We start from the raw sequence: 27,500 nt of genomic DNA on the forward strand, positions 1-27,500 counted from the left end.
AACAAACTTACTCAGGTGAAAAAACCTTAAAACTCAAACTTATCCAACTGAAAACTTCTGATTCAAGGTAAGGAAAAAATTTTCTTGTCTTAAATCTTGTCATATATATATATATATAATATATATATATATATTTAGTGTAGGAAGAAATGGAGCTGAACGAAGATTTAACAAAATTCCTTTATTATTTTTCTACATATGTTTCGAAGGCTGCAAAGTCCTAATTGCAGCCTTCGAAAAATATGTAGAAAATAATATAAGGGATTTTGTTAAATCTTCGTTCAGCTCCATTTCTTCCTACACTAAATATATAAAACTTCAAATTTCCGCATTAAGGCACGGTTTTTATGCCCAATGGTCGTAACTTCAACCGTGCGTTTTCTTGTGATTTTGCTACCCGGTTTCGGTTAGCATTTGAATTATCCGTAAAAAGAGAATTCATTTATCTATTCAATACATTATATAGATATATAATATATATAATATTTTATCTTTTACTACTCAAAGCTGCGGACATGCTGGGGCACACTGTCATTATTGAGAACTTCCTCTGATATGTGGCATTTGGTGATTTGAATATTTTCTTCTACGGAATGAAGAGCAAGCCTTCTCCTATCATACTCTCAATTTTAGTCAACTTGCGCCACAGGGTCTCGGAGGAGATAGTGTTAGTTGAAGGCTACCAAACCTGCCATACTCAGACAACTTCAGCTTTATATATATACTAGCAGTATCGCCCGGCGTTGCTCGGGTTTGTATCGACCCTTTAGAATTGGAATTTTTGAAAATAAAAATTTGCATTATGTAGCTTGTTATCTCTTTAAGTGACACATTTCTGGTTTATCTGGTTGAAATACACCAAAAAAGGCGATACAACAGTAAAAAAAATCGTAAAAAATAGGGATTTTCATAGAAAAAAAGCACCTTTTTGATGTGAAAAATTTTTGGTGTTAACATGGTCCGATTTGAATTTTTTCTTCTACGGAAGGAAGAGCAAGCCTTCTTCTATCATACTCTCAAAAAACATGATCAACTTGCGCCACAGGGTCTCAGAGGAGCTAGTGTTAGTTTGAAGGCTACCAAACCTGTCATACACAGACAACTTCACCTTTATATAAAGATAAAAAAAACACCTTTTTGATGTAAATAATTTTTGGTGTTAACATGGTCCGATTTGAATCTTCTTCTACGAAAGAAGAGCAAGCCTTCTTCTATCTACTCTCAATTTTGGTCAACTTGCGCGCAGGGTCTCCGAGGAGATGTTATTTGAAGGCTACCAAACCTGCCATACACAGACAACTTCACCTTTATATATAACGATAAAAAAATCACTTTTTGATGTAAATAATTTGGTGTTAACATGGTCGATTGAATCTTTTCTTCTACGAAAGAAGAGTGCAAGCCTTCTTCTATCATACTCTCAATTTTGGTCAACTTGCTCCGTAGGGTCTCCGAGGAGATAGTGTTAGTTGAAGGCTACCAAACCTGCCATACACAGACAACTTCAGCTTTATATATATACTAGCAGTATCGCCCGGCGTTGCTCGGGTTTGTATCGACCCTTTAGAATTAGAATTTTTGAAAAGTAAAAATTTTGCATTATGTAGCTTGTTATTCTCTTTAAGTGAACATTTTTCTGGTTGAAATACACCAAAAAATGGCGATACAACAGTAAAAAACATCGTAAAAAATAGGGATTTTCATAGAAAAAAAGCACCTTTTTGATGTGAAAAATTTTTGGTGTTAACATGGTCCGATTTGAATTTTTTCTTCTACGGAAGGAAGAGCAAGCCTTCTTCTATCATACTCTCAAAAAACATGATCAACTTGCGCCACAGGGTCTCAGAGCCTGTGTTTAGTTTGAAGGCTACCAAACTGTCATACACACACAACCAACTTCACCTTTTATATAACGATAAAAAAACCACCTTTTTGATGTAAATAATTTTTGGTGTTAACATGGTCCGATTTGAATCTTTTCTTCTACGAAAGGAAGAGCAAGCCTTCTTCTATCATACTCTCAATTTTGGTCAACTTGCGCGGCAGGGTCTCCGAGGAGATAGTGTTATTTGAAGGCTACCAAACCTGCCATACACAGACAACTTCACCTTTATATATAACGATAAAAAAATCACCTTTTTGATGTAAATAATTTTTGGTGTTAACATGGTCCGATTTGAATCTTTTCTTCTACGAAAGGAAGAGCAAGCCTTCTTCTATCATACTCTCAATTTTGGTCAACTTGCTCCGTAGGGTCTCCGAGGAGATAGTGTTAGTTGAAGGCTACCAAACCTGCCTCACGCACAGACAACTTCAGCTTTATATATATATAGATTATATGTTATGTATATATAGCTATATATATTTTTTACATATTTATAGAGATATTATTTTATAGGCTTATTGCTCATATATTTTTTACACATATTATTTCTCTATTCTACCTTCCACCCTGCATTTTCCCTGTGCGTATATAGACGTGTACATGGAATCTTTTGTGCGTGCGTGTGGATGTGTGCGGGTATGTGCGTATATAGACGTGTGTGTGTGCGTGCATGCGAGTATGTGCGTATATAGACGTGTGTGTGTGCGTGCATGCGAGTATGTGCGTATATAGACGTGTGTATGAACCGTTTATTGTGCGCGCATGTGTGTGTGTGTGTGTGGATGTGTGCAGATACGGGTGTATATAGACGTTTGTGTGTGCGTATATAGACGTGTTTCACTCATTGCTTTTTTACACATTTTCCTGTATTTTGCCTTTAGCCCTGTTTTTTCTTGTGCGTATATAGACGTGTGTATGAACCATTTATTGTGCGCGCATGTGTGTGTGTGTGGATGTGTGCAGATAGGGTGTATATAGACGTTTGTGTATGCGTTTATATACGTATTTTACTCATTGCTTTTTTACACATTTTCCTGTATTTTGCCTTTAGCCCTGTTTTTTCTTGTGGTATATAGACGTGTGTATGAACCGTTTATTGTGCGCGCATGTATGTGTGTGTGGATGTGTGCAGATACGGGTGTATATAAGTTTTGTGTGTGCGTTATATAGACGTGTTTTACTCATTGCTTTTTTACACAATTTCATGTATTTTGCCTTAAGCCCTGTTTTTTCTTGTGCGTATATTAGATGTGTTATGAAACGGTTTAGTGTGCGCGCATATGTGTGTGTGTGGATGTGTGCAGAGATACGGTGTATATAGACGTTTGTGATGTGCGTATATAGACGTGTTTTACTCATTGCTTTTTTACACATGTTCCTGTATTTTGCCTTTAGCCCTGTTTTTTCTTGTGCGTATATAGACGTGTGTATGAACCGTTTATTGTGCGCGCATGTGTGTGTGTGTGGATGTGTGCAGATACGGGTGTATATAGACGTTTGTGTGTGCGTATATAGACGTGTTTTACTCATTGCTTTTTTACACATTTTCCTGTATTTTGCCTTTAGCCCTGTTTTTTCTTGTGCGTATATAGACGTGTGTATGAACCGTTTATTGTGCGCGCATGTGTATTGTGTGTGGATGTGTGCAGATACGGGTGTATATAGACGTTTGTGTGTGCGTATATAGACGTGTTTTACTCATTGCTTTTTTACACATTTTCATGTATTTTGCCTTTAAGCCCTGTTTTTTCTTGTGCTTATATAGACGTGTGTATGAACCGTTTATTGTGCGCGCATATGTGTGTGTGTGGATGTGTGCAGATACGGGTGTATATAGACGTTTGTGTGTGCGTATATAGACGTGTTTTACTCATTGCTTTTTTACACGTTCCTGTATTTTGCCTTTAGCCCTGTTTTTTCTTGTGCTTATATAGACGTGTGTATGAACCGTTTATTGTGCGCGCGTGTGTGTGTGTGTGGATGTGTGCACTTGTGTGTGTGTGTGTGCGTGCGTGCGCGCGTGTGTGGGTGGGTGGGTGTGGGTGTGGGGGTGTGTGCATGCATGTGTGACCAATGAGACTGTGGTGAGCAGAGCAATGTAGCAAAACCAAAAGATGCAACACAATGACTGTTGTTAGGTTTATTAGTGTCAAGAAGAACATTCAACTCTAAATAATTCTTGAGATAAGCTGAAGTTTTTAATATTTATGTCATTTCATGGGAGATTTGAGAAACACAGTCTTCTTTAAATTGCTCTTTACCTCATTTTATAAGTTTTTAAAAACTATCTTACTTACCTTTTTATTCAAAAGACATGGATGTAAATAAGATTATAAGCAAGATTCAGAATGGAGACTTTGAAGATGTTGAACGGCTTATCAAAGAAAATCCTGATAAAGTAAGTTTACTTTATATTGCTTCTTCAATGTTGAATGTTTGTTTATTATTTTATACACAATATTAAATATTCCTAAATAACCAGATATATTTGTCCATAATATTTCATTTCTTTCTTTACCTCTTTCCTCTAATCCTCATCATTGTCACTTTTTATAAATATTCAACCAGACAATGAGGTATGCCAGAATTGATGGAATGTGAGTGAGAGAGAAACCCATCCTCACACACTGCAATGGAGTATTCTGGCAGGAAATATTCATTCCAAGAGATGGGGGACAGATGGATCCTATAGATAAATGGTGACTTTGTCAAGAAATTCTCTTGCCATACACAGTTAAAGGTTTTACCGACGTCAAGGGCTACACCATTTCTTTTGCAGAAGTTGTCAAACATAACCAAAACACTGGGGAGTCACGTAGGAATCAGACCCCTGCTTGAACCAGCTTTATGGAACTGTACTGGGGCTCATTGAATAGAGAAAGATACCCAAAGGGACAAAGATGATGGTTGTTTATGACTTTTTACTTCATAATTGAAATATTGGAAGTTAGAATGACTGGCTGGTAGTCAGCAGATAGGACACTATCAGCAAGAATTATAAAACAGGGTTTCTCTAAGAGAGTAGTGCTACCCTTTGGTAGGGATTGTGGAAAATTTTATAAGGACCAGGGAGCCAAGGCGGCTGTGGTGGTACAAATATATGAAACTCAATGTGTAGTTGAGTTTGGATCAGAAACTAAAGTGCATCAAATTTTCACTTATTGTGGGGTGGTGCTGTGGTAAGTAGTCACCCATGTCAAGACTAGGACCCAAAGGTAAATTAATCTGACCTGTGAGAATATTAAAAATTAGGGATATTTCTAGAATAGCCAAGCATGTGGATCATCATATAGAATGAGGATACATGTATATAAATACATGCCAGCCTCGCCTGGCCCCCGTGCCGGTGGCACGTACAAAGCACCCTCCGATCGCGGCCGTTTGCCAGCCTCGTCTGGCACCTGTGCCAGTGGCACGTAAAAAGCACCCACTACACTCACGGAATGGTTGGTGTTAGGAAGGGCATCCCGCCGTAGAAACATTTTCCAGACCAGACTGGGCCTGGTGCAGCCTTCTGGCTTCCCAGACCCCAGTTGAACCGTCCAACCCATGCTAACATGGAAAGCTGACGCTAAACGAACGATGATGATATATATCAAATTAATTAGAATTAAAACCACTATTAGGCAAATCAAACAGTGAAAAACATAAGCCAAAGCATAAAAATAAAAATAAATATAATATACAAAATATATAAGATATAAAATTTAAAATTCATATCATTTAATTTATTTAAATTTAAAATTATTAATTTATATTTTTAAATTTAAATATTTTTTAAATATTTTAAAAATTTAAATTAATAAACTTTTAGATTAAAAAAAAATTTAAATATATAACAATCAAAAAGTATTAAAAAGTTTAATATACGATAATAAGTATATATATATATGTGTGTGTGCATGTGTGTATGTGTATGCACACACACACTCACATATATATATACATACACAAATACATATTTACAAATATATAATTAGACACGCACATACTTGTATGTGTGTGTGTGTGTGCTCTTATATATATATAACATGATGTGTGTGTGTGTGTGTGTGTGCATTTGTACTGGTGTGTGTGTGTGTGCATGTGCGAGTATGTAGGCATACTGGTGTGTGTATGTGTCTGCGTGCATGTGCATGTGTGTGTGTATATCTTTATTTCTCTTTCATATTCCTTTTTTTCACTCCTGCATCTTCTTTACTCTATCTTTCCTCTTCTCTCTCCCCCCTCTCTCTCCTCTCTCTATCTCTCTCTCTCTTTTAATATATTTCACGTCTTCTCTTTCTTCTCTTCAGGTTAAAGAAACAACTTCAAATGGCCTTACATTACTCATGGCTGCCTGTGAACGAGGCAGCATAAGTTTAATAACCTTATTGACAGAATCTGGCGCTGATCTCAACATCGGAGACAAAGACAAGAGGACAGCATTGCATTATGCTGTGGATAAGTAAGGCTTGAATTAACTAAAATCTTCAGATCTGCTTTTGTTTCAAAATTTTTTGCAATTCCAGACTATTTGAATATCCAAAGATACCATAATAGTGGCAGTGTGACACGATAACAGCATGATAGTAGTAACCAAATAACATCTTTTTCTCATTTTCTCCATGAATCCTCTTCATTGAATCACAAAAATCTTTGTCATCATTTCTTGTCATAACAGATTCTTTTTGTTTTGGAGATATTCTTTGAGATCCAACAGTTCTTAAGATTGACGCTGTGTGATTCAGTGTCCTTTCTTGATATTGATTTTGGAGAGATCGATCAATTTTTCTCCAAAGAAAATGTTATTTGAGATCCAAAACATGAAGAAAGATTCTCAAGCTTGTTTTGGCAGTAAATAATCTGTAAATTTCTTACAGAAATTATTTCTCACCTCCATCTATAACTTACTCAACACATTTTTAGATGTATTGTATTTTGAATTGTGCTTCATAAGGTCGCCTTCGAAACATGCTTGACTCCACTAGCGACAGCTGATGACGGGGGTTTTGTCCTTGTGTAGCTCGTCCTGTAATTGTTTTTGCGTTTTCTTGTTTTTCGTTTTTCGTTTTCTTGTTTTTTGTTTTTTTGTTTTTTCCGTTTCTACGTCTTATTGTGATGTCCTGTACTCACGTATAATTATTTATATATGCATGTATATATACATGTAGATGTAGGTACGTACATATATGTTTGTATGTATGCATATATTCTTATTTATCACCTATATATATATATATATATATATGGATGTTTATATATATATATATATATATATATATATAATATATATATATATATATATATATATATATAAATATATATATATTAAAAATATAAGTTTATGAAAGAATGGAGTTGAACGACTTAACAAATATCCTTTATTCTCGACATATGTTTCGAAGGCTGCATATTCCTAATTCTCGAAACATATATTTCGAAAATAAAGGAAATTTGTTAACAAGTCGTTCAACTCCATTCTTTCATAAACTTATATTTTTTAAATAAACATACAAATTTCCGCACGAAAGCACGTAGTCGATGCCCTAGGGACGTAACTTCAACCGTGTTCTTTCTGATGTGAATTTGCTACCCAGGTATCGGTTATCTTTCGAATTATCCTTAATAAGATAATTCATTCAACTACTCAAATATATATATATATGTAAATATATATATATATATATATATGTATGTATACACACATATATATATATATATATATATATATATATATATATATATATAATATATATATATATATATATATATGTATGTATACACACACACACACAGACGAGGCTGTAGTATACATGGGTTTTTATGCATTTGATGGAACACGAGTGTATATTTAACGTAATTATTAAGTGAATGTCCTTTTTTTCCCTTTCAGCCGTCAAACTGAGGCTGTGGCCTTCTTAGTCTCCAGGAGAGCAAATGTTAATGAGCAGAACTCACAGGGCGACACACCTCTACATCGGGCTGTGTGGAACAAAGATGAAGATGTAGTCAAAGTCCTGTTAAATATCAAAGGAAACAACAATTTACAGGTTAGCGAATATATATATATATATATATAAATATTGTTTAAATATATTTGCTTGTTTATTTAACTATTATCATTAACCTGAAGATTGACTATAACTGTAATTCGAATTTTTAATTGAATTTAAATTATTGTAATTCGAATTAGGTTATGGCCATGAAACGTACGTAGTGGTTTTACTTATTACCTTATATTAAACTTTTCAATACTTTTTCATAGTTATATATATTTATTAAAAAAAATTTAATTTAATAATTTAAAAATCTATTAATTTAAAATTTAAAAAATGTAAAAATTTATAAATATAAATTAAAAATTTTAAATTTAAATAATTTAATTTAAAATTTTATATTTTATATATTTTATATTAATCATATTTATTTTTATGTTTTGGTTTATGTTTTTCACTGTTTGATTTGCCTAATAGGGGTTTTATCTCAAATTTAATCTATATTTATACTGTGAAACCTGATTTAATCCTAAATCTAATTCTTCCCTGTAAGTTTGGATTTAATCCCTAATATTATTATTGCGCAGGAGTGGCTGTGTGGTAAGTAGTATGTTTATCAACCACATGGGTCCGGGTTCAGTCCCACTGCGTGGCACCTTGGGCAAGTGTCTTCTACTATAGCCTCGGGCCGACCAATGCCTTGTGAGTGGATTTGGTAGACGGAAACTGAAAGACACCTATTGTGTATGTATGTGTGTGTGTATATATATATGTGCGTGTATGTTTGTGTGTCTGTGTTTGTCCCCCTAGCATTGCTTGACAACCGAAGCTGGTTTGTTTATGTCCCCGTCACTTAGGGTAAACTTAGCGGTCCGGCAAAAAGAGACCGATAGAATAAGTACTGGGCTTACAAAAGAATAAGTCCCGGGGTCGAGTTGCTCGATTAAAGGCGGTGCTCCAGCATGGCCGCTGTCAAATGACTGAAACAAGTAAAAGAGTAAGAGTATATGCAAACACACATGTGTGTGTGTCTGTGTGTATAGATACATTATAAATCTCACCTATTTATTTCCCCCCACCTTCATTCCACCTGTTTAAATTTATCTGATTCTTTTTTTCTGACATTTTTCATTTTTTTCCTTCTTCCCCCAATAAACACCATCTTTTATGTCTTTACTGTTTATCCTTTTTAGGTTAACAAGAAAAATAAGGATAGTAAGACACCGCTCCATCTTGCTTCTCAGAACGGGCAAACGAAGATTGTAAAACTTCTCCTTGAACACAATGGCACAGACATCTGTGCTGTGACCAATTCAGGTGACACACCTCTGCATCTGGCCTCATTCCTTGGACACATAGACATTGTAAAACTTCTCCTACAACAGAAAGGCACTGGTATCTGTGCTGTGACCCAATCTGGTTGTACACCTCTACATCATGCCTGTCGGTATGGACACACAGACACAGCTACACTTCTCCTACAACAAAATGGCATCGATGCCAATAAAGTGGACAAAGCTGGTGACACTCCTCTCCATCTGGCAGTTCAAAAGTAAGTCCCCAATGGATTTGGATTATCCAAATCTGTTTCTTTAATGTTTGTTTTCTTGTTTTAAGTCATTCATGTCATAATCCCACCATGGGTCATCATACTTCAACTCCCTCTCTCTCACACTCTAATGACACTGTAATCTAACTTCATTAATTAGTCATCATAATTATTGTTGTTGTTGTTGCTACCTGGCTAGATTCTTTACTTCATCTCATCCTTCATTATCTCAACGTTACAGGTTCAAATCATCTCCCTTCTTCTTTCCATTCCATGTAAAACACCTCACCCCCTCTCTCTTGTAATTTTCCTCTTTCCTCTGGTCCTGGGCTAAATGCAGAATCATACCCTTACTTTGATCTGTTTATGTTCCAAGTTCAAATCCTGATGTGAAAATCTGTACCAGTAATATCCAGGGGTTCATTTAATAAATTGTCCTCCCTCTTTTCTCCTTTACTTGTGTCTGATTACTGTTGGATGGAATACCTTGTGGTGTTTATTTACCACCCTTTATGTTCAGAGTTCAAATCCTGCTGAGGTCACCTTGTCCTTCCATCTTTGCTAGGCTGATAAAATACAATACCAGTCATATACTGGGGTCCTTATAATCCACATTATCGCTTCTCCCCATCCTAAATCTCATGTCTATATAATAGGTGTTCATCATACTATAAATAGATTGCTGTGTTTACTCAGGTGTGTATATATATATCGTTGGTCTATAATGTAGAGAGTATATTGAATATACGAGAGGGGTACCCAAAAGTAACCGAAAACGTTTCTGTGTGGGGCAAGGCCATTGAAGTTCAGGCTTCTGCTCCTAGAAGCCACTTGATGCGATACTCAGGCATAAGCCTGCCAAGTGGCATCTTCTAGGATGGTGCTGTTACCATATGGTGCATCTTTGTTTTGCAGGGCTTCTCCCCTGTTCGAGTTTTGCAATGGCTGAAATGAAGGATCAGCTTGCTTCCATGAAATTCTGTTTTCTGCTGGAGAAAACTGCAGCCGAAACAGTTGTTATGCTTCAAACAGTTTACGAGGACACTGCCATGATGCCACGAGCAAAACACAAGATCACAAGTGGTTTTCTTGCTTTTCGAATGGTCACTTGTCACTTGAGGTCCAACCTTATTCAGGGCAGCCATCAAGCTCCCGAACGAATGAAAACATCATGAAAATTCATGAACTGATTTTGGAAGACATTCACCGAACAATTGACCAAACTTGTTGATATGACTGGTGAGTCTTCGAGCTCCTGTCAACGAATATTGAGCGAGGAATTGCAAATGAAAAGTGTTGCAGCAAAATTTATGCTTCACTTGCTCACAGAAGATCAAAAGCATTCATGGTTGAATGCATTTCGTGAACTGAAAAAACAGCTGGAAGTCAGTCGCTATCTTTTATCGAAGGTCATCAATAGTGACAAAATCTGGTGCTACAGAATTTGCAGGTGTGGAAGAGATGAAGAAAAATACGATTGATGCTTCGAGAGGCATCACTTTGCCAGTGTTCCAGCACTGCTTTGAATAGAGGAAAACGCGTCTGGATTAATGCATTGTTTCAAATGGGGGGATATTTTGAAGGTGATAAAAGTGTTAATACGTAAAACTAAGCAAATAAAATAATATTGCAAAATTCCGGGTGCTTTTGGGTCCCCACCTCATATATAACTTAGATAACTTAGATATGTTTCAACCAAAGATTGGTCCAGGCCATGTCTAACTTAATAGCACCACCTGACAGGATTATTCAAATCTTGTTTAAGTCAAGTTTTGTTTAAGTCAATTTTTGTTCAAGTAGTGAGTTCTTGTTGGGTGAGTTGTATCCAATTATGGGTGGCTTATCTGGTATTCTTTGAAGGAATCTATCCAGACTCCGTTTAAAGTTGATGGGATCCTTTTCCTCTTTGATCTCCCTCGGGACAATGTTAAATAGGGCAGGGCCTGTTGAGGAAAAGAAATTATGTTGCAGTGTACATGTATGTTGTGATCTTGAATTGGGCAGGGGACGTATGGCCCGTGGTCCCAGTGTTGGATGAACCTTGAAGCTAATGTTAAGGTCGTTTGGGCAAAGTTGGCGGTATATTCTCCACATCGTACAAATGATGTACCGCTATATAAATGTAGGATCCAAGGATTGATGGGTAGGAAGGTGAGCTTCAACCAATCCATAGAAAATTTTAAAAAAAACTTTAAGGAACAAAACGGGTTTATTAGGGCTCCAGGTTGTTGATTTTTTCCTTATTGAATCTTCTGTATGTTAACCTGTGCCTCTCCTATTGACAGTGTAAACTTCTTTTAATGAAGATACGCTTGGTCTGAAGAGTAGCCAGTGGTATACACCTCACCTGGATAGTTACCAGTTTCGATGTTCCGCTTGCTTTGAAACATACGTAGCCCAGATTTTATCTACACTATTCCTTCACTCATATATTTATGTATGTATATATATACATATATATATATATATTTTTTACTACCCCCAAGGGGCCAAAAACAGAGGGGACAAACAAGGACAGACAAACGGATTAAGTCGATTACATCGATCCCAGTGCGTAACTGGTACTTAATTAATTTATCGACCCCGAAAGGATGAAAGGCAAAGTCGACCTCGGCGGAACATGAACTCAGAACGTAACGGCAGACGTAATACGGCTACACATTTCGCCCGGCGTGCTAACGTTTCTGCCAGCTCGCCGCCCTATAAAGAATACAACAGGGGTCACCACCACCCCCTGCCGGAGCATCGTAGAGTTTTAGGTGTTTTCACTCAATAAACACACACAACGCCCGGTCTGGGAATCGAAACCGTGATCTTCCAATATATATACATGTATAGTCACATATGTATAATATGTATTTGTGTGTATGTAATTATTGATGTAATTTGGTTATAATGACCTAATTACATTTGTTTTAATTAATCTAATTATAATTATTTATTTCCTTTCCTCTTTCTATAACTTTCAGGCAACACCATAATGTGGTGGCTGCAATGCTGGCCCAGGTTAGTTAACAAATACATAATTATATCCTGTCTTTAATATTCAATATTAATATCATCAAAATACCAGTGAAATTCTGGGGGTAGGTTTAATCAACTTCACTGCAGCAGCCTTTAAACAGCAGGTCTTGGGTCTGTGAAGAATAATTATGTTGGTGATAACAATGATGATAGTAGTAGTGGTGGTGACAGTCCAACTGACCACCACTGCTGACAGTACTATCTTCAATGGTCAGACAAAACAAGGTCATTATAAATTCAACACATATATATCAGATTATATATATTATCATCATGATGTATGTATGTATGTATGTATGTATGTATGTATGTATGTATGTATGTATGTATGTATGTATGTATGTATGTCAGGTCACTTTCTAGGGCTACTGGTAACATGTAACCCAGTACAACCTGTTGCATGGTCGGGTCGTCGACGACTAAACCGGCAACCCCACCAAGCTTGCTTGGTGAGGAGGGTGTTTATTGGACACCCTGTGGGATGAAAAACAAAACCCGTCAAAGGGTGGGGGAACTCTTGAGAGTCAACGGCCATCCAATAAATGTCTTAAGGCTGTATCATGCGTGGGGACATAGAAATAATCTGAATACCCGATTGCGCGGTTAAATCATTGAGAGTGAAGGACTCCTAGCCTTTGTTAGGGCATCCTTCTAGGAGAAGGTAACTCAGGTAACTGGGATAACGCTGACATAAAACCTGCGGCTCAGTGGTTACCGATGATGTTGACTTTTTCTTCTTTTCGGATTATGGCTGCTGTTGCTTAGTGAGTGGGATTGACTCAGTGCACAGCCTTTCCTCACTTTAAAAAAATCTCCTTGCAAAGGCATTGCACGATAACAACATTGATTAAGCTTCGTGCAATGGCCATACTCGATAACGAGGGGGCAGCCACCATGTATGTATGTATGTATGTATGTATGTATGTGTGTGTGTGTGGGTATGTATGTATGTATGTATGTATGTATGTATGTGTGTGTGTATGTATGTACGTATGTATGTGTGTGTGTGTGTGTGTATGTATATATGTATGTATGTATGTATGTATGTATGTATGCATGTATGTATGTATGTATGTATGTATGTGTGTGTGTGTGTGTGTGTATGTATGTATGTATGTATGTATGTGTGTGTGTGTGTGTATGTATGTATGTATGTATGTATGTATGTATGTATATATGTATGTATGTATGTATGTATGTATGTATGTATGTATGTGGTGTATGTATGTATGCATGCATGTATGTATGTATGTATGTATGTATGTATGTGTGTGTATGTATGCATGCATGTATGTATGTATGTATGTATGTATGTATGTATGTGTGTGTATGTATGCATGCATGTATGTATGTATGTATGTATGTATGTATGTATGTATGTATGCATGCATGCATGCATGCATGCATGTATGTATGTATGTATGTATGTATGTATGCATGCATGCATGTATGTATGTATGTATGTATGTATGTATGTATGTATGTATGTATGTATGTATGTATGCATGCATGCATGTATGTATGTAGTGTATCGCCAATTGTTATGACGATACTGTTTACACAATAACCTTGTAGTAACAAGAAAGCATATTCCGGAGCTGAGTAACAACAACTGTCCATTAAACACTCTGCGAGCTATACACGAACCGACAAACAGTATTACAAGAAACTATGAAAAGAACACCTTACGAATACCTGCAATTAACACCTACTCTCTCTGGTCTATCACACCTCTGCTATTTATAGGTAGCCAGTCAAGTCTGTTCCCGCAGGGGTTGTCATGATTCGCACCACAACATATAATCAACCCCAGGACTTATTCTTTGTAAGCCTAGTTCTTATTCTATCAGTAGCTTTTGCCGAATTATGGGGACGTAAACACACCAGCATCGATTGCCAAGCAATGTTGGTGGGGACAAACACAGACACACAAACATACACTCTCACACACATATATATACATATACGACGGGCTTCTTTCAGTTTCCGTCTACCAAATAAACTCACAAGGCTTTGGTCAGCCTGAGGCTATAGTAGAAGACACTTGCCCAAGGTGCCACACAGTGAGACTGAACCTGGAACCATGTGGTTGGTAAGCAAGCTCCTTACCACACAGCCACCCCTGTATATATATATTTAAAAAGAAAATTATTAAATAAATAAATAAATAAATATATAAAAAATAAAAATAAAAATAAAATATATATATATATAAATTTATAAAAATAAATAAATTATTTTAATTTTTAACTTTAAATTTAAATAATTTAAATTTTAAATTTTGTATTTTATATATTTTGTATATTATATTAATTATTTTTATTTCTATGTTTTGGTTTATGTTTTTCACTGTTTGATTTGCCTAATATTGGTTTTATCTCTAATTCAATTTATATATATATATATATATAATGTATATATATATATATATATATATATATATATATATATATATATGTATGTATATATATAATATATATATATAATGTATATATATATATATATATATATATATATATATATGTATATATATATATATATATATATATATGTATATATATATAATATGTATATATATACATACATATATATATGTATATATATATATAATATATATATATGTATATATATATAATATATATATATATATCTATATATATATATATTATATATATATATATATATATATGTATATATATATATATGTATATTATATATATATATATATATAATATATATATTATATATATATATGTATATATATATATAATATGTATATATATATATATTGTATATATATATATAGATATATATATATTATGTATATATATATAATATATATATATATATGTATGTATATATATATATATGTATATATATATATATATATATTATATATATATATATATATATATTATATGTATATAATATATATATATGTATATATATATATATATGTATATATATAGTATATATATATATATGTATAGATATATATATGTATATATATATATATATATATATATATATATACATGTATGTATGTGTGTGTGTATCTCACCTCCATAACATTCATGTATGTGTGTGTGTATGTACAGGAATGTTAAGGATGTGGACACTAACCAACTCACCTGTTTTATGAACCCCTTATTAATATAGCAACATCATAATTCTTCTTTACTAGTTTTGATCTGCTAATTATATGTTCACTCTTGTTCTGCTCCCCTAAAATTTTCTATAGTGAGAGATAAATATAGATTAGGCTGAAACAATCTGTTTAAGACCCCTTAATAGATTTATCATGTTCCTAACACATATCCATAGCATGATATAGAGAGACCGTACAGAAGGTTGTCCTCACTAACAAACATCAAATGTACATGATCAGGTTGATCAAGTACCCAGTAGAAGACAACAATGACACATCCACCCTAATTTTCATGTACATTTTCAATTTCTATTTTTACTTCCACAAAGGATTCAGTGAAACTGGATACTGAGAACAATCGTAAAAGAACACCCTTACTGGAAGCCGTGTCTGCAGCCCACCTCGGAATAATCCATGACATTATCACGCACGGTGCAAACATGAATGCCATCGACAATGATGGCAATAATTGTTTGCACCTTTCCATAATAAGGAAAGAGATATTCCATTCTGAGGTGGAACCCATTCCCATTTTAGATGAGGTAAGTTTTAAAAATTGTTTGTGAATATATGTGTGTGTGGTTGGCATTAGGAAGGGCATGCAACCGCAGAGACTATGCCAAAACTGGCAATTGGTGCCTGAGCAGCTCTGCAGCTGCCCAGCTTCTGCCAAACTATCCAACCCATGCCAGCATAGAAAACGAATGTAAAATGATGATGAGGAGGATGTGTGTATGTGTGAGAGAGAGAAATAGAGAAACAGGCAGACATTGTTTGCTATTTTCTTTCACTCCCATCCACTTCTCTTCCTTTAGTATTAAATAATTCAGTTTCTCCTGATAGCACTAGTTGTATTATGTAACTAACAATATTCCATCTCCTTTCAACTTCAAAAACGTGGCCACTCCACTGTAAAGAAGGTAACCCATCTTGGATATTGGTCATATAAACACTGCCATCACATATAAAGGAGAGGTGACCAATGACAGAGATGCAGGGTAGAGTAGAGTTCTTTGTGAGATGAAAGATGATAAACCTTTATAATGCTGGTTAGGGTTAGGCTGACATAATCCAGAACATTCTATGAAGAATGTTCTCTGAAACAGCTCTCTATCACACCTCGCCATTAGATTCGAGAGCTATATTTTCATAGTGTTACTCTTTTTTACCCTTTTTACTCTTTTACTTGTTTCAGTCATTTGACTGTGGCCATATTGGAGCACCGCCTTTAGTCGAGCAAATCGACCCCAGGACTTATTCTTTGTAAGCCCAGTACTTATTCTATCGGTCTCTTTTGCCGAACCGCTAAGTGACGGGGACGTAAACACACCACCATCGGTTGTCAAGCAATGCTAGGGGGACAAACACAGACACACAAACATACACACATACATATATATATATATATATATATATATATATATATATATATATATATATATATATATATATATATATATATATATATGTATATATATATACATATATACGACAGGCTTCTTTCAGTTTCCGTCTACCAAATCCACTCACAAGGCATTGGTCGGCCCGGGGCTATAGCAGAAGACACTTGCCCAAGATGCCACGCAGTGGGACTGAACCCGGAACCATGTGGTTGGTAAACAAGCTACTTACCACACAGTGACTCCTACGCCTATGTTTTTATTTTTCTAGTTTTTTGTGTTGATTTTAAGCTACTTTTGTTGTTCTAAGCTTATGATTATTATTATTATTATTATTTACAGAAGTTTTACTCTCCACCGCTTCCTCATTTAATGTATGTTTGTTTGTTTGAAAGACCTCAGCATCTATCCACTGCTAGATCTGATGGTGTTTATTGTCTGTTGTTGCAGAATTTAAGCAACTCTTTGATTCCCTAATATGTAACGGTCACTACAGATGTGTGGCTGTATTTCAGACAGTTGATGGTCACCTATGTATTGTTGTAATGTCTTCTTTGGTGAGAAGAAGTTACTCTAGCAGTCAACGACCCATTATTATAGGAATTGTCTATCAGACTAACAGTTTCAACAATTTCTTGACTATAATGTGTTGGTGTGTTGCCTCAACCACCACACCAATCTTTACTTCACTTCATCAGCCAAAAATGTTTCTTTATAAATTTTGGAAACATTATTGATATGCTTGGATATGTCTGTCTGGTGTTGGTTTTGTTGCTGTGTCTGAAGAAATTATTATGTTCTTGGTGTTCTCTGTTCATTGTTTGTTGTTATGGAAATGAGTTGCACTTAGTGACCAGTGAATCGTTTCCCAATCAATATTTGGATTATCGAAATTACTAGTAGGAAAATATGAGTGACTACTTTCATAGATGCAGATCTGAAGATGTCAAAAATCTGAGTTTTGATGGCAGTTTTGCAGATGGTAAACAAATTCAAGTAGGAGTATATATGTTGTTAAAGAAATACTTCTTGTTGCGACCAGTTAAAATCTCCACAAGGAATTACAGAAAATCTTGAGTGACCACAGACCACCAGACGACCCCCATGGTAATTAGAATGGCCTTTGTGTAACAAAATGTAGCTTGCCATTGTTTGTTGTTATGTTGTTGTGTTATATTTATATATACAATACTCTTCCATAAGTATTTCTTTTGTTATGGCCAGTTGGCTTTATCAAGCCAGTTGTAAAGATAGGTTCTTGTTGGTTTGTTGTGTTCTGTTATTTGTGATACTTGTTCCATTATATTTCCTACATTTGACATGATTTGTTTATCTACAATATATATTTGTGTAATATTCTACTCATCGTTTTATATTTCATCATTTGCAGTGCTGCAAAGAGCTCCCACTGGACGAGGATAGAAGGCTCTCTGGAATTGTAGTTTTGAGTTATCTTGCCAACCAAGGAGCCAGCTTATACCATCGTAATAATAAGAATATGACCCCATTGGACTACATAAAAAATCAACTTTTAAAAGAAAATTTACAAACATTTTTACGATCACTGTAAGTACTCAGATAAACCAGGACATTTTCTCTTTTGTATATAATCATGTTTATATGTTTATTTAGTTTGAATTCTCCCAATGTATTATTCCGTCAAACATACATATCGTATATAATTAATTCTCAGGGCTTTGTTCAATGTTAGAAGGGAAACCTGTTTTGTTACCTGGTATCAGCCTGGTTACTTTTGATCAGGCATCAAAAGTCGTGGCACCCACTGAGCTGAAACCTTCGACATGCCAAGTTCGTTATGCAGAATGTTCTCAACTTATTCACGGGAGAGTTTCCTACAGCATTAGTTATCTTGATTAATTTTTAAATGTCTGCCGTCCATTACTGTGTGGTGAACATGGTCAATGTTTTCTTGGGTGGTGGCTGTGGCAGGACGTCCAGACCTTGGGTCATCTTCAAGACTTTTCCTACCTCTCTTGAATTCAGTTGCCCATATTTGCAGAGTTGATAAAGCTGGAGCATCATCCCCTAATGTAGCAACCGTGTCAGCATGAATGACCTTGTGGGGGCTAACCCCTTTTTCTGCAGATATCTGATAACACCATGGTGACAAATTTTATCCATTTTCACAAAATGTCTCTAGTGCCACTTTTGCAAGCCCTCAATTCTGATTCCTATGTGGGTTTATCTGGAAAGAAAAAATGCAATTCGCATCAGTAAAGGTTGAATTTAATGCGTGCCAAGTTTAATTACTGTATGATAATTCCTCCTTAGTCAGCCTATAATATTTTCAGCCCACCCTTGTATGTGTATGCTAATGTGACACTTGTATGCACACAAATCTGCTTGTATGTAATTGTTTACAGAAGAATTTACGATGTACTCTTGCTGGTTACTGTTGTGCCCCTTAATATTCTGTACTCTAAACATGTCCACAACGAAATATTTTATTATAAATGAATGTTAATGATGGGATGTGTTAATATTTTGTTCCACAGGTGTCGGTGGTGTCAAGAGAAAAAGGCTACTGTCACACTCCATCCATGTCAACATACTGTTATTTGTCAGAATTGCTGTTCTCAAATGACATTTAAGCAATGCCCCATATGTCGACAACACATACACAGCAAAAGTGGATTTGGTAAGAACATTCTTTCTTGATCTGTCTGTTGTCTCATTAACTTTCTGGTATGGAATAATGCACTTCATATTGTAGTGGAGACATGCAACTCCTTGTTTGTAACTATATATTATTAACACTTGTTATAATGTTTGCCATCCTTTTAGACATTTTATACTCACACTCGTTAGTTTTTAGATGTGATTAATGCTAAAAGAGACATTGTTTTCTGACTCTTTCACCTTTTGGCTTTACTTTTGAGTTGATTCGTTTTAATTCGAACATGAAGCCTGGTCATTGCTCCAAGGTGGTATCAGAAAGTTCACGGACTAGTTCTGTAGCATGCCAACAGATGGCAGCACACCGTTCAGCACACAGTGAGAGCTAGCAATGACTTTCATGAGGCAGTGTGCTGGGTGACACCACTGCGTTTACTTCAAAAGTTGTGAAATTTGTGCTTTTGTGGTCATTTGTAGGCTGTAGTCTGCAATTTTCTAATGGGCAGGAACAAATAACCAATGTGAAATTTTGTGTTAAACTTGTCCAGCAAAGACATAAGAAAGAAGCAACAAAACTAAGAGAAAAAGAATGTTATGAAGTGATAACTAAGTGAGAGAATTTCAGAATTGTTAGATTAGTATATAGGATGTCTTAAGAGAACGATGAGATTTAGAAAGGCTTACCCATTTTGTTCTTGTTGTAAATATTGAACTATTATATAGTAACAGCTTAGAAAGTGTTGACCGAAAGCATAGTGGTCACCAATTGACTATTGATGATATGAATGCCTTACAATAATGGAATATAGATTATTAAAAGAGACAAAGAAATTTTACTATGAAGTATAAAACTCTGAAATGCTTATTTCAGTGTGTCCAAAGTTTGAAGAGAAAGCAGTCCAGGCGGTTGTAGAGTCTGTTGGTGAGTATAAAATAACTGTAATTGATTTCTATAAATTTTACCTTCACCTGAGATGTATTATTTGTGTGAATGACTGAGAACAGGTTCCATTCTTAATTTCCAATTCTTATTTCAGAGTGTCCAAGGTGTAGAGAAAAAACAGTCAAGACGGTTGCAGAATCTTTTGGTGAGTATAAAATAACTGTAATTGATTTCTATAAATTTTACCTTCACCTGAGATGTATTATTTGTGTGAATGACTGAGAACAGGTTCCATTCTTAATTTCCAATTCTTATTTCAGAGTGTCCAAGTTGTAGAGAAAAATCAGTCAAGACGGTTGTAGAATCTTTTGGTGAGTATAAAATAACTGTAATTGATTTCTATAAATTTTACCTTCACCTGAAATATATTATTTGTGTGAATGACTGAGAACAGGTTCCATTCTTAATTTCCAATTCTTATTTCAGTGTTTCCAAAGTCTGAAGAGAAAGTAGTCAAGACGATGGTAGAATATTTTGGTGAGTATAAAATAACTGTAATTGATTTCTATAAATTTTACCTTCACCTGAGATGTATTATTTGTGTGAATGACTGAGAACAGGTTCCATTGTTACATTTCTTTCGAATGGTTAGCAATAAAAGTAATCTATTCTCTACCTAAAAATGCAAGAATATCCAATAAAGGGGTTTTATGAGACACAGGAAAAATGTCTTTCACGATAAGGAAAAAATACAAAAGATGAAATATAAACCCCGAAGCGGTTCTCTACCCTTAATGAGACACATTCACTTTTCTCTCATCTCATTGTTGTCTCCCTCCCCCCCTCTCTCTCTCAGCATCTACAAGTAGCAGCCTCTAGTTTCCAGTCGTGTAACAACATGAATTATATTTAAAATATTGATATTACAGAAATTTAATAAAATGTCCAGCAGTGTTGGCCCTGTTGCTAAAATGGTTAAATTAGAAAAAAAACAAAACAATAGAGTTAATATTGTGTTTTGAATGAAGGAAGAAAAACATTTTGTTGTTTAATGGTAAACAGGTGAGTTAATGACAGTGTTTGTTTGTTGTACATTTTCAATAAGTTTACTGATTATTGTTGTTGATGTTCTTGTTGAACAAGATGGTTAAGTTGAAAGCTTACAAGTGTGATCACCCTGTCTTTTTTTTCACTGTTAGTAAATCTATCATTACATCCATTAAAACGATGTCTTTGTCCAAGTAAGAAGCTTTGGTCTGCTGCTGAGACAATTGCTCTCTCTCTCTCTCTCGCACTCTCTCTCTCTCTCTCGCTCTCTCCTTAAGGCAGACATTGGCTGCAAGATACAATACAATCGATGTTATTGTCCTCATCATTTATAGTCTGCTCTCCTTGCTTCCATGTAATGGATGGGTGATCACTGTCCAAGTCAGTTCTTATTCAGAGTTACTGTCCCCCTTGACTGCTTGAGAAACACATCTCCCTTAAACATTCCACCTTTTCTATAGTGGGATGCCCCCCCCCCCACACCAACCACTTCATAAAGAGTCCTGAGTACATTTTAATGTGGCACAAGTACTAGAAAGATTTTCATGTGTCCAACATTGAAACTGGAATAGCTGTAGGTTGCACACTATCAATCACTTGGTTTGTGCTTGTTATGGGGATCGGCAGATTTATGAGAAGAAATTACTCAGGCAAAATCACCTAAGAAGACATTCATGGATGACATAAAAATGCTAACAAGAGATCCAAAGTATATGCAATCAGTCCTAGATAGATTGGATGGACTAATTAATTGCTCAAGAATGCTGTTTGAAACAAATAATGAATGCATTCTGACATTTGTGAAAGGTCAACAGAAGCAAGTGAAGTTCAAAATAGCAGGAGAAACGATGTGAAAGGTTAAAGAGTAACTTGTAAAATGTTTTGGACTGTGGTAGACGATCTCATTGTCCGATAAGAGTAGAGGCATTGATGTCATTGCGGAAACCGAGGATGGGCAATAAGCATTTGCCAAGTCAAAACTTCTGGGCAAAAACAAGATTTGGTGCTTGAAGTTTGATCTATATCACCATCTTGATAATATATTCTTAAATATCACTTCTTTTGTACCATTTCAGATGTTTTTCCTTTGCGAAAATCTGTGTATATTTGAATGTTGTTAAAGATGTTTTGTGCAAGTATACAGTGTTTTAGGATACTTGCTATCACTTTCTGTTTCACCTGTGTAGAACTAATCATTGCTCATCAGGAAAGAAAAGCATTTCATTAAGGAGTCCTTAAATATTTCCTGAATCAGATGAAATTCTGGTGAACTGTGAGTTGCATAGTTTAAAATTAAAGATTAAAAGCAGCAACGTTTGACAAAGATAACAGGTGTGACATGAGTTTGTGTCAAGGTCGTTGATGACCAGCTTGGTTGACATCAGAATTAAGCAAAAGATGAGGGGAATGTTGATTAAGTGAAGTCCAGTGGTGAGGGGACAATGCCATGTCATAGGTTTAGCATGGATATAAGAGAGAAGAAAGATAAAAGGTGTTAACATGTGATCATTAAATAAGATGATTGCAACATTGTTAGATTAAGTAGGATGTCTTAATAGAAAAAGGAGGCTTAGGAAGGTCAGTCTATTTTGTTATGGACCTAAATATTGAGCCATTATATAGGACCACTGTAGGCAGTATAAAAGTGCCAACCGAACCTATAGTGGTCAGAAGTTGTCCATTTATGATAGGAATGTCTTACAATAATAAAATATAAACCATTAACAGAAACGGGAAATTATGCTATGAAGTGTAAAATTTGGAAATATTTATTTCAGATTCTATAATGGTAGAGGAGAAGCATCTTCATAGGGTGTCCCAAAAGTTGGGAGGTAAATGGATGGTACTTGGTGAGTATAAAATACCCAATTTCTATAAATTTTGCTTTCAGCTAAACTTTTGTTTGTTTGAATGACTGAGAACAGGTTCCGTTCCTAATTTCCAATTGAAAGTTTAGCTATAAAGTAAAGCTATCACTGAAATTTCATAAAATATCTACGGACGTCAGCACGGTTGTAAAATGTATAAATTAGAAGGTCCAGTAGAGTTAATACTATCGTTTGTAAAAGGGGACCCCAAAATATTGTTGTTTAAGAATAAACAGGTGAATTAATGACAATGTTTTTGCTTGTTTACACTTTTAGTAAGTTTACTGGTAGGGTGTTGTTGTTGATGTTTATTTCGGCAGATATCGGCCTTAATCTGGCAGAATTAAGAGGAAAGGGTCCCAGATGTGCCATCACTCTTTCTCTTGGGGGAAGAGGACCATACTATCAAACACTTCTTCTGCCAGTTGTTCACCAGACATTTTCTCATGTGTAATTTTCAATGAATTTTTTTTTAAATTCTTCTCCTTCTCCAGCCTTTATTTCAAATTGTTTGGTATTTTTATCAACATCTTTAGAGATAGATAACAATGTCTTCTAATGTCCCTGTTTCTTAAGTATTTCTCATTCTTCTATTCACATAATTTCTTTGTCGTAATTAATACAGATTTTATATTATCATTAATGCTGTTGCAATTAATTCTCATTTCTTTTGCAGGAAGGGAATTAGGAATTCAACAAAATGACCTGGAAACCATCAAGCATGACCATACTGGTAACACTATGGAACAAGGCTTCCAGATGCTGCTCAAATGGTTTCGAAGTAATGACCCAGCGAAACGTAGACTTCAAATATTAAAAAAAGCTCTTGTAAGAACTGAATGTTATGAGGCACACGAATATTTATCATCAGAATTCAATTGAATTTCTTTGCAAATTGTTGCTGTTGCTTAGTCGCAAGTCTATCTTCACCACAGACCTATTATCAAATGCCTTCCATCCAGGAGCATCCTGTCTTTTTCCTAAGTATAGAGAACGTAGAACCACATTGTTTAATGTGTCCTTCTTTAAGGTGATAAGTTCTGAATGGAGTAGGGTTTGGGGATCTTTACCTTTTGACCGGCAGATTTAGAAAATAATTTTTTGGAACTGAATACTTTCATACTTCGTATTCTGGTAGAATGTGTCGTATAAAACTTTTTTTACTCTTAGCATTTTTGAGAAAAGTTTATATTTACGAAGTTATTCCGTGTTAAATTTGTCGTATTTCAGTAATTTCAACCAATCAATGATGTGTATTCAGCTGAATAAAATTACTGCCGTTGTTTGTTAACAACAACTTCCGGAGGTGTATATTTTGTTTGTCACTGTTATTTATGACATATTTCATCTCAGTTATGTTTGTATGAAAAACGTGTGTATCTGCAACGTGTTTACTTCATGGCACCGCTATAATCGTTCGTGCATTTCTACTGGTTTTAGTTATTTTTTCCTGTTTTTCAGCTACTATTTTTGGAAAGACTTTTTTAACCCTAACCCTAAAACCCTATCCCTAACACTAAATCCCTAGCCCTAACACTAAAACCTTAACTCTAACCCCAAAACCTTAACCCTAACCTTAAAACCTTAAAGCTAAAACTAGTACAAACGCACGAACGATGTCATAAATAACAGTGACAAATGAAAAATACACCGCCGATAGTTGTTGTTGACAAACATCATCATCATCGTCATCATCATCCTTTAACGTCCGCTTTGCATGCAAGCATGGGTTAGCAGTAATTTTATTCAGCTGAATACACATCATTGATTGGTTGAAATTACTGAAATACGACAAATTTAACACGAAATAACTTCGTAAATATAAACTTTTCTTAAAAACGCTAAGAGTAAAAGATGTTTTATACGACACATTCTACCAGAATATGAAGTTTGAAAGAATTTAGTTACAAGAAATTATTTTCTAAATCTGCCAGTCAAAAGGTAAAGATCCGGATTTGGTTACTAATTCTATCAGATCTCTCTACCACCTGTAGACCCCTTTACTGGTTTGGTTCACTCATTGTTCTAGATAAACTGTGGAAATAAAGACAAACTTTGAAATTTCATTTGTTGTTGTTGTTGTTGTAAGTCCCAGCATCTCCCTAAACACTTCCATTGTTATATAGACAGTTTAAATATCCTGTGGAATTTTTCAAAAAACGAAAGTTGTAAATTCCATTTTGTGAAACTTACTTAAAATGCACATTTTGTTTTCAAGTAGAACCTCCTTGTGGACACAATTGTCAGTCAATATACAGTTTCTATTTGTCTCAGCCAATATTTTTACATTAGCCTTCATCCAAAATCTAGAAAAGGAAACTTACAGCTGACCACGGGAGAAGAATTGCGTTGGAAGTTATATTCTGCTTGGTTTAAATGTCTGTCCCTGTGCCTTGCTGCATGTCAAGGCAGAGACTGGTTCCACAGGAAATTGTTTATGTGGTAACTGTGAATGGGAACTCCAGTCATTGAGACCCATGCGGAATCCTTGAGATTACCAGCACTGATCCTGCAGAAGGGCCACAAGCAACCTCAGTCACAATAATAAGATCGTGTAAGCAGATAATAACGTAGCCTGTGTCATTGCAATGGCCTTGTTTAACATCTAAATTCTTCGAAAACCTAATGCAGCCTCTTGCCTTTGAGGTGAGGATATGTCCATTGAAAACCTGATGGTAGGAGTTTGTTGATGAATTTGATTAGGTACAGAGCTTCGTTATCAACTGTATCTGAGCTTTCTGTATATCTTTACCTCGCCAGGGATCCTGGTCAACATGAATTCATTCACAAATTGTGATATTTTATTTGTTGGAATAATGGTCTATTTGCAAGCCTCACCGGGGTCTGTGAAGTTATTTGCAAGGTCAGCCTATACAAAATCACTTAGAATTAAAGACAAAGGTTGTAAGTCAGGTTGATTTTGAATGCACCTAGACTTTGTTCGACAGAAATGTCACTATTTCCTACATCTCTCTTTCATCAGAATGATCTTTTGCAAAGTCTTAGATTGGTTGTCAACTTCACTACTTGTACCAAATCCTCATATAAATGTATTTGAATTTTTCTTGTTATATATTACATTTAAACACAGATATATACTTGATTTTACATGATTGATGGATATATATATATATATATATATATATATATATTTGTTTGGCATCCTTTCTGTCTCGGGAGACAATGGAGTTGCGCATTTTTTTTTTCTAGGTCTAGTCCGGCTGTTATATTTTATTTCCTGTTACATTTCTTGCTGTGGCTGTGTAGTCCTATCCTGGACAAACACTCCCTCTGGCAGGTACTGCAAATGTAGCGAAGACTGTTCCTGGCTGGTTGTAGTGCCATGGTCTCTTGTTTATGTCTCTTCCTTTCTTTCCATTTCTCCTCTCTCTTTCTGTCACTCCTCTGTATACCCTCTTTTACTGTACGTCGCCATTCTCCACGGTTGCCGGCGACTGCCTCCCAACCGCTAATGTTGATGTTGCAGGCCTTCATATCCCTTTTGCAAACATCCTTGTAACGCAAGATCGGTCTACCCACAGACCTAGTACCCCTAGCAAGCTCTCCGTAGAGTATGTCCTTGGGGATTCTGCCATCTTTCATACGGCTAACATGCCCAAGCCATCTCATACGTCTTTGTGTGAGGAGTGCAAACATGCTTGGTATTCCTGCTTGCCTGAGGACATCTTTGTTGGGGATATGATTCTGCCATTTGATGTGGAGGATTTTTCGGAGGCAGCGCAGGTGAAAGATATTTAGGCGACGCTCTTGGCGTGTGTATAGCGTCCAGGTCTCGCTTCCATACAGTAGAGTGCTGAGTACACATGCCTGGTAGATCTTCATTTTTGTGGTCTTAGTCAGCTTATTGTTGTCCCAAGCCCGTTTGGAGAGTTGGGCCATCGCAGCAGCTGCCTTGCCAATGCGTATATTGAGCTCAGCGTCAAGGGATAGGTTGTAGGTGACGGTAGAGCCCAGATAGGTAAACTTCTCCACCTCTTGTAATGTGTGGTCTCCAATATGTATGTTTGGGATGTCCGATGTAGCCTGGCCCATGATGTTGGTCTTCTTAAGGCTGATAGCT

The 27,500-nt window shown here is 35.6% G+C and overlaps 1 protein-coding gene across 5 annotated transcripts; it reads left to right on the forward strand.

Annotated features, from left to right (window-relative positions):
• On the forward strand, nucleotides 1–24,588 carry LOC115231439 (putative ankyrin repeat protein RF_0381). 5 transcript variants are annotated; one of them, XM_029801460.2, is made up of 15 exons: nucleotides 1–67; nucleotides 4,198–4,283; nucleotides 6,181–6,332; nucleotides 7,761–7,917; nucleotides 9,057–9,415; nucleotides 12,382–12,418; nucleotides 15,914–16,126; nucleotides 18,375–18,550; nucleotides 19,501–19,643; nucleotides 20,493–20,543; nucleotides 20,659–20,709; nucleotides 20,825–20,875; nucleotides 20,991–21,041; nucleotides 23,330–23,401; nucleotides 24,096–24,588. In XM_029801460.2, exons 2-15 carry the CDS (start codon nucleotides 4,200–4,202, stop codon nucleotides 24,299–24,301), a joined length of 1,803 nt encoding a protein of 600 aa, XP_029657320.1. In that variant the 5' UTR covers nucleotides 1–67; nucleotides 4,198–4,199; the 3' UTR covers nucleotides 24,302–24,588. The 5 variants fall into 5 exon arrangements, with proteins under 5 accessions (XP_029657320.1, XP_029657321.1, XP_036355978.1 ...); XM_029801461.2 differs by lacking the exon at nucleotides 20,825–20,875; XM_036500085.1 differs by lacking the exons at nucleotides 20,659–20,709; nucleotides 20,825–20,875.
• Nucleotides 24,589–27,500: the final 2,912 nt, after the last annotated feature.

This window comes from Octopus sinensis, unplaced genomic scaffold (genome assembly GCF_006345805.1).
Source record: "Octopus sinensis unplaced genomic scaffold, ASM634580v1 Contig18511, whole genome shotgun sequence".
Lineage (NCBI taxonomy): Eukaryota > Metazoa > Mollusca > Cephalopoda > Octopoda > Octopodidae > Octopus > Octopus sinensis.

Coding starts and splice junctions, on each gene's coding strand:
- LOC115231439 (XM_029801460.2), top strand. CDS start 4,200: ATGGATGTAAATAAGATTATAAGCAAGATTCAGAATGGAGACTTTGAA. Junction 20,876..20,990: donor GACGGTTGTAGAATCTTTTG/GTGAGTATAAAA, acceptor TTCTTATTTCAG/TGTTTCCAAAGTCTGAAGAG. Junction 23,402..24,095: donor AGGTAAATGGATGGTACTTG/GTGAGTATAAAA, acceptor TTTCTTTTGCAG/GAAGGGAATTAGGAATTCAA.